The sequence below is a fragment of the Chionomys nivalis genome, chromosome 10 (assembly GCF_950005125.1).
Source record: "Chionomys nivalis chromosome 10, mChiNiv1.1, whole genome shotgun sequence".
Taxonomy (NCBI): domain Eukaryota; kingdom Metazoa; phylum Chordata; class Mammalia; order Rodentia; family Cricetidae; genus Chionomys; species Chionomys nivalis.
Window position 1 is genome coordinate 15,651,402 of NC_080095.1, and position 16,854 is coordinate 15,668,255.

At 53.1% G+C, this 16,854-nt stretch overlaps 2 protein-coding genes across 9 annotated transcripts in view; one reads left to right on the forward strand and one right to left on the reverse strand.

Annotated features, from left to right (window-relative positions):
• The first annotated feature begins 123 nt into the window (after positions 1-123).
• Positions 124-11,166, forward strand: Xrcc3 (X-ray repair cross complementing 3). The gene is made up of 8 exons (XM_057782389.1): positions 124-154; positions 2,126-2,271; positions 3,322-3,459; positions 4,374-4,586; positions 6,279-6,433; positions 9,128-9,340; positions 9,454-9,500; positions 9,582-11,166. The coding sequence occupies exons 2-8, from the start codon at positions 2,217-2,219 to the stop codon at positions 9,808-9,810; spliced, it is 1,050 nt and encodes a 349-aa protein (XP_057638372.1). The 5' UTR covers positions 124-154; positions 2,126-2,216; the 3' UTR covers positions 9,811-11,166.
• Positions 7,504-16,854, reverse strand: part of Klc1 (kinesin light chain 1) — a 52,360-nt gene continuing 43,009 nt past the window's right edge. For all 8 annotated transcript variants that reach the window (XM_057782375.1, XM_057782373.1, XM_057782374.1 and 5 more), the window contains 2 exons: positions 8,172-8,238; positions 7,504-7,887 (listed from right to left, as the gene is read on the reverse strand). In XM_057782375.1, coding sequence (XP_057638358.1) covers positions 7,885-7,887; positions 8,172-8,238 — 70 coding nt within the window. In that variant the 3' untranslated portion in view covers positions 7,504-7,884. The remainder of the gene's footprint in view (positions 7,888-8,171; positions 8,239-16,854) is intronic.

Sequence of the window (16,854 nt, forward strand, 5' to 3'; positions counted from 1 at the left end):
CAGCCACGTCGCCTCCTCTTCGCTTCTGCTGGGTGTGGCAGATTCGGACTCCAGCCGCTCATTGGAAGAGAAACTTGGGCTGGGCGTGGATTCCGGAGCGAGCGGAGCGCGCGGGAGATCTCGCAAGGCGGCTGAGCCGACCGGTGGACCGACGGTGAGCGGCCAGACGTGGGGCTACGGAAGAGGGCTGAGGTGGGTCCGCGGGCCTCAGAGAACGATCTTCCCCGGCGGGGCGCCCCTTCAGACCCGTAGCGGGGTTCGGGGAATGGAACCCAGAGTCCCGGCCCTTCCCGCGGGCGCCTCCACGAACAGCATTAGGCGGAGCCGTCTCTGCAGCCCCCTCCTGGTGGTGGTCTTAAGAAAGGAATGTCACTGTGCTGTGCGTGTAGCCTAGGCTGGCCGGGCACGACCTCAGCCTTCCTGGTACTCCTACAGGAGTGAGCCACCACTCACTCTGGTGTCTCACGGTAGTTTACCTCGCTTCCAGAACAGCGAGCCGGGAGCTTTGCTCACTCCCTCACAGCCTGCTCCCCAGTTGGAGGAACAGGCTGCTGTAGCCCTACCTCGCCAGGAGACAGGAAGGCAGGCAGCCAAGGAGAGCGTCAAGCTCCGTGTCTGGGACAGGGAGCCTCGGTGTTGACGTCTAAGTTCCTCGGTGGGACTTTGTAGAGCAAGGCAGGCCTGGCTGCCTCAAGGCCTTGGCAGTTGCTGATGCATGGCCAGAACCTGGCCTATCTATGTCCCTTGCTGAGCCTCCACCAGCTTACTGTCATCCCAAGCCCTGTGATGGCTCTGGTTCACCACCGGACGGGGTTAGCTGATGGCCTGGGAAACCTTTGAGTTCTGGTGCCAGGAGCTTCCTGTCCTCCGCAGGAGGCGTGTTCTTAAGCCCCGCAGCTGCCTGGTGGAATGCTGTGGCCAGGCTTGCACCAGTCTCTTGACCTTCCTAATGCTACGATTGCCAGGCTTTGTCTCCTTGCAGCAAGGGAGGGGATAGAGTTCTCTCTGGAAAGTGACTCTTGCCCACACTGCATCCTAAGCACTGCCAGGAAAGCCTTTGGTGCCTACAACTGGAGACTGGGCTGTTTTTAAAGTGCTAGGATTCATACAGGATGCTGATCCAACATTCAGCTGGCCCTCAGCTACTGACCTTAGCACCCCCCACAGGTGTATGTGTGTGTTGTACACACATGTATATATATATATATATGCCTATTTGGATGTGTACTGATGTGTGGAAGCCAGAAGCTGACGTCCAGTGTATTCCTCCATCACTCACCTTATATATTGAGGCAGGGTCTCACTTGAACCCCAAGTTCACAGATCAACTAATCAGCCTGCTCTGAGGATGCCCTGTCACTGCCTACTTAGTGCTGCGAATACTGGCAGGCCACCAGGCCTGCCCAGCGCTGGATCTCCCCATCCTTGGATTGCACAGCAAGCTTGACACCCCCTGCACGCACGCACACACACACACACACACACACACGAACCACTTCTTGGTGTTGTCATTTGAACTGATGCATGAGATTGTGCTGTACTTCCACGGCTGTTTTAATTTTCTCTGACTCGGTATTTAGTCTGAGAAGTGGGGGCTGAGGGCATGGGGAGTGGGGTGGAGAAAAAGAACTGCAAGCAAGCAAGTACTGTTGGATGCATCCTTTGTAACAGTGCCTGATCCTAGCATAGCCAGCCCCAGTAGGAGGTAAGAGGCCTAGTGCTGTCCTCCCCAGGTCCCTTCCTGGGAGAGTCTCCAAGTGTTTTCTACCCCTTCTGTTATTCCCTGACAAGGTGTGGTTTCCCCAGCATCCTTCAGAATTCCAATGCACATAAGGTTAGAAAATACTGAGTGACACCCATGCATGGAGACCTGGACCCATAAATGCCCCAACAAGTTAAGTGGGTGCAGGACGTACCAGCTAGCTTTCTTTCACAACTGAGCCTCAGGCACAGAATGACAGGGACAGCTGGATTTGTTCTGTGTCGACTCTGGAGTGAGCCTCGGCTTCCAAACTGCCCAGTCCTTCTGAGAGTGATGGAGCAAATTCATGTCATCCTGGGCTTTCATGGGTAGTGCTCTCGAGACAGTGGCAGCGGTCACTTTCTAACATGCCTGCTCCCACAGGCAGTCCAAGTCGACAGCAAGCACGTTGAGATGTGTTGCCGTCGCTGTGTCTCTGGAAGTTCTTCATGCTCGTGGTGAACCCAGTGAGGAAATGGACTTGGATCAACTGGACCTAAACCCCAGAATTACTGCTGCAGTTAAGAAGGGTATGTTGTATGAAGAAGCTAGCTGTCATGTGTGCTCTGGGTAAAACAAGCTGCAGAAAGCTACTGGCCCTGTCCATGTGCCGCCACCACCCAGCGGTCTTCTTTTCAGGGAGGGTCTCAGATGTTTTAGCTCTGCCTGTGGGCTACTCGGTCTCGTGAGGAACACGTTCTGCACCTGCGTCCCTGAAGGCTGTGGCTGCTGCAAAGCCACCCTGGCCACATCCTCATGGCAGCTCTTTCTGCCGCTGCGGGAACTGATCTGACACACCTGCAGTTATTTTTTCTTTCTTCTGTCTTCCTTTTTAACTGCAACAGGCTGTCACTGTATGGCCCAGACTGGCCTGGAACTCACAGAGATCCTCCTGCCTCTGCCTCCCAGTGCTGGAATTAATATTTTCTTCATTCAACAGGTTTGAAAATGAAGACACTCATTTCTTTCCCCTCCTCCCCAAGCAAAAGGCCCTTGGTTCATTAGTAGTGAGGCGCCCTTCACTTCCTGCCCCGTCCTGGCCTGTCTGCCTCCCAGTTCTGCTTTCCCTCCAGCCTCTTGTCTACCCCAGCCTGGCTTGGTGGTGCAGACACTTTCACACTGTCCCTTCTCTGTTTGTCAATGTCAGGGCTTCGAGCATGGTCAACGAGACCCCCCACCAACTCCACTCACGCTTTTAAAATACAGGGTCTTGCTGTGTGGCTCAACCTGACCTTGAACTCCTTGGCTTCAGTGACCCTCCTGCCTCAGCCTCCCAAGTAGTTGGGACTATGGACAAAGGTTGACAGTCACATTCTCATAGCACACAGGATTTGCACTCCTCTCTGGTTCCTGCTGCTGCTGACATGAGAGTCAGGGCCAGGTCACAAGGGCACAGCAGCGGGCCCTTCAGCAGGCTCCTCCTTCCTTCTCCACCCACTAGTTACACTACCCAAGATTTTCTGGGTGAATCCAGGTGTCCCCAGAGCTGGTAGCCCAGCTCTCCCCTCACCTCCCACCCTTGCTGAGTGTCCTGACTCATTGTGGTCCACTTTTTTTCTGGTTTATCTGTGTGACTTCAGGTAGATTGAAGTCGGTGAAGGAGGTTCTGTGCTACTCGGGACCAGATTTGCAGAGGCTCACCAGCCTGCCCACCCACGATGTGGAGCATCTGCTGAGAGCGGCCGCTCTGCACCTTCAGGGCAGCCGTGTCCTTACAGGTGGGCAGGAAAGCGTCTGCAGGGGTGATGGGTGGACGACCCCGTGGGCTCCAGACTCTGTGTTGGGAATGACGTCACAGCACTGCCCTAGGAAAGTGCAAGTGACTTGTCCAGGGCCCACAGAGAAGAGCCCATAGCACAGCGCACTGAGCAGTGGGCCCTCAGCTCCTCTACAGCCGTCCTGGAGTACTTACACCCCAGAGTAGGCCCTCACAGCAAAGGACGAAGTCGGGGTCCCAGTGGTGTGGCAGGGGCAGCTGTGAGAGGCCCTGCCACTTCAGGACACGGCATCTACGTGACGGCTTTGCCTCACTGATGTCTGACTAACCTGATGCCACAGGCTGCTGCTCCTCGTTTGCTTTTCTTGCTGAAGCTGTCCAGAACTAGACAGGCCCAGAAAGTCAGCTGAGGGTACCCTGCACACCCTGGAGCTTAGGGCTCCTCCTTTCCTTTTTCCTTTCTTCCTTTTTTTCTTCCTTCCTTCTTTCCCTCTCTCTCTCTCTCTCTCTCTCTCTCTCTCTCTCTCTCTCTGTCTTTCTTAAAAACTGGGTCTCTGTCATTCTGACTGTTCTCTGTAACTCAGGCTAACCTCAAACTCATGGAGACGCCTCTGCCTCCCAATTGCTGGGGGTTTGGATTTCTCTAGCAGCTTGTGCCCACTAGGGAAGGGCCATATCTTAGAATATGTGTGGCATCCTGGGAAGTGTGCGGGGACAAACTCTTATATATGCACTGTACTCAGCTGCACAGTCGGCCTGCCTTCTGACCTCAGCACCCAGCCTACGTGCTTGGCCAGTCCTTCATGCTGCATCTGAAGCCAACACTTCTTGAATGGCCTTAAGCTCACAAGCCCTAGCAGGCTGGGCAGGGCACAAGCCAGGCAGGAAGCATGGCTGATCCCGTGCTCCCTGCAGCATTGCAGCTGTTCCAGCAGAGGGAGCGCTTCCCTGAGCAGCATCAACGCCTGAGCCTGGGCTGCCCAGTCCTGGATCAGTTCCTTGGTGGCGGCCTGCCCCTGGAGGGCATCACTGACCTGGCTGGCCGCAGCTCGGCAGGGAAGACCCAGCTGGCGCTACAGCTTTGCCTGACTGTGCAATTCCCACGGCGTTATGGAGGCCTGGAGGCGGGTGAGTGGCTGCCCCTTCCTGGGAGGGTAGGGAAGTGTAGGGTCCAAGGCAGGTGGCACTCAGGCCCCCTGCTCGGGGCTACTTACCTCTCAAAGAGGCATGGCTGTCTCCTGGGTAGTCTCCCATGACTGTCTTTCTTCTAGAAGATTAGTGGAAGGTGGAGCTGTACTCGGGCTGTGGGAAGGAAGCAGGGGCACCAGCTGACCCTGCATTGTTACACAGCTTCAGCAGGGCACCTCACCCCTGCGTCAGGCCCACAGCCACAGAGGTGGGGCAGAGAACATGTGGCATTTTTTCAGCATGTACATGGCTCTGACCCAGGGCGACTCCCCAGACCGCCTGCCTGGGTCCTCTGTGGGCTGATGGTCAGAGCTGCCCCTTTCTGCACCAGCTGGGGCCTTGCCACACCACTTCACTTCACGTTGGCTTCTGTCCTAAAAGCCATGGCTGAAGGAAGGCTCCAGTTTCCTTTTCCTATCACAGCTTGTCTTGTACAGCAGCTGCTCCTGAAGCCGCGTCAGTGCCGGTGCCCCACCAGCATTTCTGAGTCTGTAGCCATGTGGTATGAGCCTCTGACATACCTGGTAGACCCAGAGCCATTTCAAAACACCTCTTGCTTACAGAGTCTTAAAAACTATCATCCAACTGTGGTTCTTCACATCTGTAACCCTAGCCCTCATGAGGCGGGGGCAGGAAGATCAATGCAAGTTGGAGGCCAGCCTGACTCCACAGCGAGTCTGGCCTGGGGAGTGAGACCTTACCTTAACAGAAATATTGAAATATTTTTATTTGCATTCAGAATATTGTCAGCTATGCTTCCTCCTTTTGTGGATGATCTTTGGTTTGGTTTGGGTTTTCGAGACAGGGTTTCTCTCTGTACCCCTGGCTCTCCTGGAACTCACTCTTTAGAGCAGGCTGGCCTCGAACTTACTGAGATCTGTCTGCCTCTGCCTCCCGAGTGCTGTAATTAAAGCTATGTTGCCACTACCACCACCTAGGTGATCTTTGCTTTCCTGAGTCCTTTGAAACATGAATGGTGTTCATCTTATGAAAAACACTTCTTTATCATCTGTGGTTTGATGTCTTCAGCAAGCCACTGGCATCTTTCTCCTAAGAGTTCTAGAACTCAGCCTATGGATTCCAAGAGTCCCAGTATCGTCTATGGGGAAGACTTCTCGGCTGAGGCACTGGCATCTCTGCTGAGAGCCTACTGCCCAAAAACACAGGGTTTCCTACTAGTGGCCCAGCTCTTTTCAGCTGCAGGATCTGGGTGGCCTTCGGACCGCTCGTGTTCCAGGTGAGCAGGTGCTCGTGCCTGGTCATGCACTCTTCCACTTACCTCGGCATCATCAAGAGACAGGCGGGAGTTCGTGAGTTGTCCTGCATTTGAGGAACATGTTTCAGAGTCCCTTAACTCTGGTGATCTCTGCCCAGTCCTGCCCAACCCAGCAGGAAACTAGAGAGCAGGAATGAGCTAGCAGGATATCCAGGAACAGGGAGTGTACTCAGGTGTCAGGGTAGAGGGCTAGCCTATGTTCTAAGGGAGCAGCAGGTAGCCACAGGTGGGCTAAGAACCAAGTTGAGCCCCCTGCCCTTCTGGGTGAAAACTTGTAAGGGGCAGAGGCTATATCTGGCTTCGCGGCCACGGGTCCGTTTCCAGTCCTTTTGCACACCAGTGTTCTGGCTTCCCAGGGGCCGTCTACATCTGCACAGAGGATGTCTTCCCTAGCAAGCGGCTGTGGCAGCTCATTGAACAGCAGCAGCAGCTGCGGACAGATGTGCCTGGGGAGGTGGTCCAGAAGATCAAGTTCGGCAACCACATCTTCATTGAGCATGCAGCCGATGTGGTAAGTGTCTGTGTCTGCTCACAAATGGCCCAGTGACTCAGCCAGTGTCACCTGTGCAGGGGCCTAGTGCAGAGACCAGGCTCAACTCAGAGTACACTGTCAGGGTAGTCAGGAAGGATGTTCAAAATAAGATCTAGAGGACCAGAAACCCATAGGGTGGAGGTGATGGTGGAAGGGTTCTTTCTAAACCAGTAGTTCTCAACCTTCTGTAGGTCATGACCCCTCTGGGTCACATATTCTACACAGCAGTTATTTACATTATGATTCATAACTATAGAAAAATTACAGTTATGAAGTGGCAACAAAAACAATTCTATGGTTGGGGATCACCACGGCATGAGGAACTGAAGGGCTGCAGTGTTAGATCTAAACACATTCAGCAGGAAGCCTGCTGCCCTGTGTGCTGTGGGCCAGGCACTCAGGACCGCTGGCCTTGAGTGTACTGTGTAAGTCTGCCCTGTTCCTATCTTTAAACCAGCACTATCACCCAGGAAAGAAGTGGGAGGAGGAGCCCTGGGAGTGTAGCAAAGGGGTCCTAAGAACTCACAAGCCACTGCAGAGCCCTCTCTCCGCTGCCTTAGCCTGGGGCTTACCTGCTACTGGAGGTGACTGGGCTGGGCTCTGTCCCCGCAGCAGGAAGCAGAGCCATGCCCAAGACAGTTGCTCAGTTCAGAGAAGCTCTTGTCTGCACGGATGGGTGACAAATGAGGATCACTCAGGAGTTTGCAGAAAGGACTAACTCTATACCCCAAATATAAATGTGAATAATGACGGGCATCGCTGGCTCAACCAACTCCAAAACTGTCTTCCATAATGCTCACCAATCAGCGTGCACACAGGTCACTCACATGCACAATAATAATAAAAATAATAATTTTTTAAAAACAGTTGCTGGGTGGTGGCACACCTTTAATCCTAGTGCTCAGGAGGCAGAGACAGGCAGATCTCTGAGTTTGAGGCCAGCCTGGTCTACAAAGAAAGTTCCAGGACAGACAGGGCTACACAGAGAAACTTTGTCTTAAAAAGAATTGGGGGGGAGGGTATAGTTATGAACAGACATTCATTCTGGTAAACGGAAGGGATATAAACTTTTAATTTTAAAAAATGTACAATAAAAATACATTATTACACACAACAGAGAACTAAACACATGAGAAGTGGCACAGGAAGGCCAGGCAGAAGCAGCAGGAGCCAGATGTGTCTTGTCCCAGTGGCCTCCCAGAAGGAGGCAGGGCCAGGTCACCGACCTTACTGACTAAGAGTTGCTCTCCAGGACCCTATAGTGGTGTGGTTATTAGTATGTGCTCCGCAGCACGTAGGCAGGAGAACTAAGTTAGCTCTGTGGGCTCTCAGCCGAGGGCCCTCCCAGCCCCACCATGGCCTTCACAGGGCCAGCTCTGGAGCCACACTCAGCAGCAGCATCGTGGTGTTTAGAGCAGGCCGGGCTCAGGTCACTGTAAAAGAAAGCTGCAGATCAGGCCAGGCCACATGGGAGCTGCTCCATCCCCTCCTGCCCTGGGGTCTTCCCAGCAATGGGGGTGGAGTCAGCCTCCCTAGGGCTTAATAGGATGTGATCACAGGACCTCCCCTCTTCTGCCTAAGTCCAGCAGTACTGACCACACCTGTCCTTCCACACCGGCTAGCAAGCAGGCTCGGATGCAGCTGGCAGGCACAGCCACCATTTGCCATCCATCCCAAGGTACCCAGGCCCTGGCTGAGGGGAGGTGCAGACACTCACATTAGTGCTAGCGTCTTCTAGGCTGCTGCTGTCGTTTTCCACACAAAGAGGCTCTGCTGGGGACACCCTAGAGAAAAGTACAGACTGAGTTTCACTCTGGGCTGGATGCCGGAATCTGACAGCTCCTCACAGCTGCCAGTGTGTCAGTGCTGGTTACCTGCTTGGCCAGCCAGAAGCCGAAGACAGTGAACTCTGAATGGTATGGCTGCAACCTCAGGCCTATGCCCCACGCAACTGTGGCCATGTGGCTGTGAGCAAGACCTTCCTGACAGCAGCCATCCACATTCCCCACACAAGCCTACCCTGACCTGGGCCACTCAGCTACTCAGGCTCTTGACCACATCACAAGTCACCCAAGCCTAGTGCCAACAGGACACAGTGGCCCCAAGAAGAAAGCCCAGAGTCACCTGCCTTGGGAGATACATTTCTGCCCTAAGCCTAGAGCTCCTGGAGTAGGCAGCAGGGGAGCTGATCCCAGTGTCCTCCCTACTCCCCACCAGCATCTTCTCCAGGGTGCAAGCCTTTAACCCCTTTAGAAGTGGATGGTACCTCCTGTGTGCAGAGCAGACTGCCCCATCAGTACAAAGGCCAGGAGGGCACCTGGCTCATCCCCCACACCCTACTTGAGTGGAGCCAAGCAGAGCTGCTCTCTAGACCACAGCCTAGTGAGCTGATCCTGTCAGCACGGAGCTGTCCGGTGGGTGACCTCAGGACCTACACAGTCACTGTGATGACCATACCCCTCCACAGGACTCAGGGTGAGGGTATGGGAGACAGTGGAAGATGCTCTTGGTGAGAAGAGAGTAAGACTGAAGGAACAGGTATGAGTCACCCCCATCCCAGGTAGGCAGGAGGCAGGCAGGAAGTGTCAAAAAGCTGGATCTCAGGGAGTTACGACCAGATGGAGGCCGCTGGCCAGGTGTGCCTGTGTAGACCACAATGTATGTCCTCCGCAGGACACCTTGTTGGAGTGTGTGAGTAAGAGGGTCCCTATTCTGCTGTCAAGGGGAATGGCCCGCCTGGTGGTGGTTGACTCTGTTGCAGCCCCATTTCGTTGTGAGTACGATGTTCAGGCCTTGGCCACCAGGGCCAAGCACCTGCGGTCACTGGGGGCCACACTCCGAAGACTGAGCAGCACCTTCCGGAGCCCTGTGCTGTGCATCAACCAGGTAGCTGAGGCTAGTGGGCTTTGCCCTTTGCCTTGGGAAAACAGGACTGACTGGACGGGAGGGGAAGCAGCTGAGGTGGCTGTTGCCGCTGACCCTCACGTGGGTTTTTCCAGGTGACAGAAATGGTGGAGGAACGAGAATCTATGCTCAGGCCACTGGGGTGAGTATGGGCACCTCAGCATACTGGAAACTGGAGTGGGGTTGGGGATATACAAGCCGCAACACCCACTTTGTCTCTTAGGGCCTGGGATGAGCACCTCTCTCCCGCCCTTGGCATCACCTGGGCTGACCAGCTCCTGATGAGACTGATGGTCGACCGGGTCCATGAGGACGGTGCCACTGTGGGCTCGCCCCGGAGCCCAGCTCGGACTCTACGAGTGCTCTCCGCCCCCCACCTGCCCCTCTCTTCCTGTTGCTACACAGTTGGTGGGGAAGGCATTAGAGGGATACCAGGAACTGAGTCCTGCTAACAGTGGCGCAGCGATCACCCTGATTCTGATGAGTCCTTCCAACTGTGTTAGCACCTGGTGGACAGATACCCACTGCCACTTAGCATCTGCTCTCCTCTCCCTGGGGTTCGCCTACTGCTGAGCCGTGGAGTTTGGCCCCACACACTGCCCTTTAGAGCATTAGTTCTCACCTGGGGGTCAAACAACTCACAGGAGTCACCTGAGACCATCAGGAAACACAGATATTCACATTGCAATTCATAGCGATCAAAATTAGTTATGAAGTAGCAATGAAATAACTTTGTGGTTGGGGGTCACCACAACCTGAGGAACTATATTTAAGGGTCTCAGCGTTGGAAGGTTGAGAACCACTGGCTTAGAAGATGAATGACCTACCAGGGGCTCTGGCAGCCCCAGGGCCTCTGTTTGGGAGCTGCTTAATGACAAGGCTCAGCTCTCCTCTCCTCTGCTTCTGCCTGGGGCCGAGTCAGCAGCTGGCCTGGTGGGGCCTCCTCTCCTGCAGAATAGTTTTAACACACAGGCAGTGATGCCCACCACTCAGGCCAAATGGGGCACACAATGACATACAACATTGGGGGCGGAGCAAACAAGCTGACCCTCTTTCCAGAACAGTCTCAGGAAAGGAGGTGGGACTTGTCTAACCTGCTTGCCTCACCTTCCTTAGGCTGAGTAGCTCAGCAGACAGAAGTAACATCTGCTCTGCACCCCAGAATCACCACTTCTGGACTTGAGGCTCTACAGTCACCAAGGAAATGTGGCCTCTGAAGACAGGGCTGTGGTTTAAACCTGTCCTGTGCTTCCAGATACTTCCTGGCAGCACAGGCTTCCACCAGCAAATGTGCCACATGGGCCTCACCAAGGAGCCCTACTGCTCCAGTGTCGTGTGACTCCAAGCTGGGACTTACACTGTCACTGTGCCCACTCAAATAGGGAAGAGACCACATACGGTATATACCGTGGCATCTTCAGGATAGCCCCAGCCTGTATGAAGCTCGTCAAAGCTATCTGCAACCCCCACCCTTTTTGGCAATTCTGGAGCCTGAACCCAGGATCTCCTGCATGCAAGACAAGTGCTCTGCACTGAGCTACAGCCCAGCCCCAGTGCTGCCCTGAAAGGTTGAGAACACTGGCATAAATGATGGGGCACTGCTACTTGGGGTGGGAGAAGTTTATACAAAATAGCCTCTCTGCAAAACTGGAGGGCTTTGTATCAGGAAATAAAGCTTTATTTTTGTAACAAAGTATTGACAATTCTAAGTTTTCTAAATAGATTGTATTAAAAATCAGAAAACACAGTTCCAAAAAGGTACACTTAGAAGACATATCCAAGGCTCCCAGGACCTGTATCCACCAGCTAAGTCAAGGGGCCTTGCAGGTCCACCCCAACAGTGGGCCACCTGATAAACCCAGAGGATCTTTCAGTGTTGGGAACAACTTGTCCCAGCATCTCTGGGTTGACTGTAGCAGCTAGCTGCCGAGACCACTGCTGCCCGCTGAGCTGGCTGGCCCTGCACCTGCTCCTCCTGCATTATGTGCCATCCCACTGCTCAAGGCTGCCTCTCAGGAATGAGCGCAGATGAATGCAGGAGACACAAACGAGGTTCACATGCCCCATAGGCCTACATGAACTATAAGCATGCATCTCTAGCAATTATTTCATATATACTACTACACTGACTTTCTCAGGCTGGCAAGAGGCTTAAAGGGTAAAGACACCTGCAGTACAAACTGGCAACCTGAAATCCCTCTCTGGAAGGAGGAGATCCATACACACAGCCATGCTTGCACACACACTGACTTTCTATGTAACATCCCCAGCAGTTTTCCAGAAAATTCCTGAGCCCTTCTGACACTAAACACTTAGGACTACACCAACCTAGAAGCATTCAGTTGCCTGCTGTGCCCATCACCCGTGAGCTTCCCTGCAATAACCCCACAAGTCGCTGACACCTCTCTCTTGGGAGCCCTCACCATAAAGAACACGGTGAAAAGGGGCAGTGGACCCCGCTTGTCTCCAGACAACATGGACTGCAACAGAACCTGGCACCATGTTGACTGCATTCAAGCTCCCAGAGTGCTGCTCTGCAGTACAGTGCCCAACTGGTCAGCCGTTCCATTTGCTCCAAGGTTCTCTACCTTCTGCAGGCTTGGGTTCCAGGAGGCCAATACCCACCAGGCTTTCCCTGACATCTGAGGGACTCGCAAGAGTTTTCCCTGCTTAACCATCTCCCCAGTCCCAACCTGATGCTTTCCCTAGAACAGGGTCTCACTTGTAAGCCCTGGTTGGCCTCTGCTCCTGAGTGTGGGGATTAAAGTGCACCACCATGCCTGGCCTAAGAAATCTGTAACTGGTTGTGATCAATTAGTTTAAACACCACTGTATGCAGACCAGCCCGAAAACCTCATGTTTTATAAGAACTACGCAATTCTTCGGACCAGCATTAGGTTGAGTCAGAAAGTGTCAACAGTCTGAAGGCTGCATCCGGCTGCCCTGATCAGGGCCACAGATTCCCGGGCCCTGTATTCTCTCAACTTCAGGTTAGTCTCATACACTGCCTCAGAATGATCTGAAACATTCTTGTCAGACGCACCCATGAGAAACCTGTGTACTCAGCATGCAGGGTCGCAGGACAGGGGTCTAGGGCACTCGCACAGCACCCACCCCCACAGGGGACCCCACAGGTGTCTGCAGAGCCCTGGGGGAAGCAGCTTCCCTGAGCATTGCTTCTGCACCCCTTCCCTCCACACTGTGGGCTTGACAGACACAGACCATTGTGAGCTCCTGGTCAGAAAGCAAACATTTTAAGCATCTGACCCTTGACAATTTTTTCACAGTATTTATACTTTAAATAGATCTAGATGTCAGACACGGTGGGTGGCCAAAGTCACATGCAGTAACACAGGCCGAGGCCACCAGCTGCAGCCTGGCTTGCCTCCCTGGCCACACCCTGCTGGCTCTGGTCATTAGCAGGCCCAGGGCACAGGTGCAGATCAAGCAACAGAATTCTGGGGCATGGCTGCCAGGCACATTTTAAGCAACAGCCTGCAGACATTGATGGACGTCCCTATCGAGAAAGAAAGCCCACTCCTACCAAAGGGTAAGCTCCCCTCCTGGGCAGACTGGGTGTCAGCGTCCCACTCCTCTCAGAGATCCTATCTAGTTCAGCCCCAGTCTCAATGGGCTACGTCAGTGTGGCTGGCACTCAGTGCTCTCAAGTCTGCCAGACAATTACTTTATTCCTGTGTGAAAAAGCAAATGGAAAATTATATTTAACCACACTTCTAAGGAGGTCACCCTCAAGCAATGATATGCATAGGAAACACTGAGCATTGGGGTTTACAGGTGTAGCTCTGTGTGTGGGTGCAGCTCTACCGGGTGTATATCCTCAGTATATCCCAGCACCAGGAATCAATCCTTAGCCCCCACGCCACCCGGTGCCTTAGGTGGGGCTAGGGTCACTAAGAGAGCTGTGGCCTCAAGTGGGATGAACAAGGACTAAGCTCCACATGCCAGCATGTCCTTCACAGGAAGTCACAGCTGCTCCAGCTGTCCGGTACACTCAGAGCACCCAAGAGCACCCAAGAGGGCAGGTGCCAGGATCACTAAAGTGATGGCAACACCCAGACGCCAATCCGGATGTCTAGGAGAAAGGGAAAGCACAACGCCATTCTGGCTGCAGAAGGAGACGAAGCTCTGCGTTAAGCTGAGACAAAGCCTGGCCTCTGCGGGAGGCTGCACCGGGGAACAAGGCATCCCAGTGGCAGCAATCACACACCTTTTAATCATACAAGGAGACTGCCCCAGCTTTGACACTACTTCAGTGGCTACGGTACTTAGCTCAGATTATTCTTAAAGAGAACCACATCTGGTACTGAGGGCATTACCAGTGAGTGACGTGCACTGAGATACTGCATATAAGCCCATCACAGTGGAGCATGCTCAAGGGCGGTGGCTAGGGCACAAACAGGACAGGATCCTTACTTGGAAGCAATCTTTCGTGGCTTTGCCACCTACATAAGAACACCCAGAGATTTTCTTTTGGCTGGGCAGTGGTAGTACACATATCTAATCCCAGCACTTGGAGTCAGAAGCAGGCAGAGCTCTGTGAGTTCAAGGCCAACCTTGTCTACAATAGAGCTAGTTCCAGGAAAGCCAGGGTTACAAAGAGAAACCCTGTCTCAAAAGAAGAAAAAAGAAGGAAGGAAAGAGGAGAGGGGAGGGGAGGAGAGGGAAAAAGAAAGAGCATTCAGAGAACTGACAAGCTTCATGCTGCTGGACCAGGATATGCAAGGACAAACATGAGCACATTGTTGACCAAAGGAGGATCACGCTAAAGTGACCATCTCGCTCTTGGGGATGCTGGGGACCACAGGACCTGGACAGTGGGCCTTTCCCTCACTTGGCCTGAACATGCATGTCCTTTAACTAGATTTAGTGCCCAGGGGAAATTCCAGCATTTCTCTGCATATTTTACAGCATTAATTCTTCTTAATGCAGCAAATACTGCTACCTTCTGAGCCTGCCTAGCCAGGGCGGGAAGTCTGTTGCCTGTCAGGTGAGTCTGGGGCTCTCAGAGGGCCCATTACCACAGGCACAAACTCTAGGCTCACTGTGAGGTCCAGATGCATAAACATATTCCATAATTTTTGGTAAATTAATAGGAAAAGCAGTTTAACTATTAGCAAGAAAAACTGTAAAGTCTTTTTTTCTACTGAGAGGCCAGGTGTGTGGTGCATTCCTTTAATCCCAGCACTCAGAGGCAAAAGCGGGTGGATCTCTGGAGTCTGAGACCAGCCTGGTCTACAGAGTGAGTTCCAGGATAGCCTGGGCTACACAGTGACCCTGTCTCAAAAAACAAAGCAAACAACAAACAAAAAAGCTCTTTTTTAAAGAAAAGCAATCGAACCCTGAGGCTGGGCATGGGATGCACACCTACAGCCCCACGATCCTGAGTGTGGACTACACACACCTCAAGTAAACACAGAAGCCAGAGACAGACATAGTAAACACAGGCTGGCACTGAGGCCCGGGCTCACAAGACCTCCAAAAACGAGGATGAAGACCAGGACACAGCCTATGGGTCAAAGATGCTATGCACTGATCGCAGCAAACAGCTAGCTCTGTTCGAATCTACTGGAGCAGAAGCTTGAGGACCAAACTAAAAAGCACAGTTTCCACACACACACAATCAAATGCTGCTGGAGATCTGACAGGCTGCTGCACTGTCTGGTTTCTGTGGTTCTTTGAGACAGGGTTTCTCTGTGTAGCCCTGGCTGTCCTGGATCATACTCTGTAGTGAAATAGGATTAATTTTGTGGTTTGGACTGAGGCCTGGAACTCACTAAGTGCAGCAAGATGGCCTTGAACTCCAGAGTGCTGGGTTCAAAAGCCTTGGGACCACACCCAGCCCAGCTGCTCTCAGTGAAGGCCAACTTCTCCAAAGAAAGCTACACCAGTCTGTCTCTCTTTCCTCCTAAGATAATGGCACCAAAGTGGCCCCTATACAGCCTGTCTCTGATCCCCTAGAAACTACTAGGCTCTAAGTGTCCCAGCGCAGGCAAGCATGGGCGCTGGAGCTAACGGGAGACACCTCCGTTTCACATGTCATATAGCACAAAACCCAAGTCACTGAGAAACATCAGTACGGAATGTGGACTTGTACCTCACAGCATGCCTGGCTGCTAAGGGGCCACAGCATTAAACCACCCCTCTCTGTGAGGTGTGGCCATACATGCTGCTGGCTGTTAGCACGGTAAGCCATAGGAAGATGAAAAAGAGGAAACTCCCAAGCACTCCCTCTTGAGCAGGGCATTCCGGAACTGACTTTGCACACTAAGAGTTTCAGTCAGAGGAACAGAACCGTTACTCAGGACAGGTTTGGGGTGCAGACCAGCAATCCCAGCTATTCAGGTGGCTGGCAAAGGAGAATCACAAATTCAAAGCTTACCTGGCTCAAAATTAAAATAAAAGGTTAGCCAGCTCTGTTAGGTCTCAGGTAGTCCATATATCTAGGAAGGAGCTTGAGCTGGACTACAGGAGGATTTCTGGTCACTAGATAAAAGCCAGCATTCTTCAGGAACTTGAGAAACTGGTTCCCATCTGCCAAAAGGAGTCATTTCCCTTACCTCTGGCTCAGGGACATAGGACTACCTGTGTGGTGCCTATGAGCTTATCAAAGCCCATGCCGGCATCCAGGCTCCCTCAGAACCACAAGACACTCCACATGTCACAGTCGGCGCTAGGCTGCTGGCTAGTCTGCCCAGCTACCCATCCTCCTTACAACATGCATGATCTGTCCACCATGGAGCCCTCTCTCGGCCTCACTATCTCCACTACTCTCTCCTCTCCCGATGCCCTGGCCCTGGCCATGTCCAGCCCATTTTCATTTCTCCCTGCTCTGGGTTCTCCCAGATGCCTCTTGGTATTTTCTCTCTCGTTCACAATAGAAACCTTCCCCCCTAAGAATGTAGCCATCAAGTCAGCAGTTTCTTTGCTACGCCCCTCACATACAAGCTCAAGAGTGGGGCATTTGCCCTGCATAAATGTGACCCTGGATTCTACCCGTAGTATTCTGGCCAGTCTAAGAGAAGCAGCCTAGCAGCCACCGGACTCCCTCTCAATGCTTGAAAAAATGCTTCACACGACAGATACTGCCTTGCTGACCCTACAGACATCTAGAAGCCTGGGCTAATCAGAGCTCTTCATCCCAGAAGCAGCTAGCATGGGTCCCCTCACAGGCAGAGGCCAGCACAAAGTTGTCTGCCCCACAGACTTCCAGGTCCAGACAATGGATCTTCCAGGTGTTCACAATGGCATGAACGCCTTGGAGCCTCTCCAGGCGCAGATGGCCAGCATACAACCACTAATAAGAACCAATGTGTGCTCCCGGCTCAGGCCCACCTGTCTCCCAGAATCCACTATGAACCCAAACAGACTCTGGAGGACACTGGCCAAAAATGTAACACAAGCACCCAGCACAGCCCAGCGCCCAGCTGAGGGCATGGGGAGTGGAATCGGACCCTAACCTAATGGCACCGAGAATG

Bases quoted from the DNA above. Each gene is read 5' to 3' on its own strand.
- Xrcc3 (XM_057782389.1), top strand. From the start codon at position 2,217: ATGGACTTGGATCAACTGGACCTAAACCCCAGAATTACTGCTGCAGTT. The intron at 3,460-4,373 runs GTGGGCAGGAAA...TGCTCCCTGCAG, and splicing joins GGGCAGCCGTGTCCTTACAG to CATTGCAGCTGTTCCAGCAG. The intron at 6,434-9,127 runs GTAAGTGTCTGT...TGTCCTCCGCAG, and splicing joins TTGAGCATGCAGCCGATGTG to GACACCTTGTTGGAGTGTGT.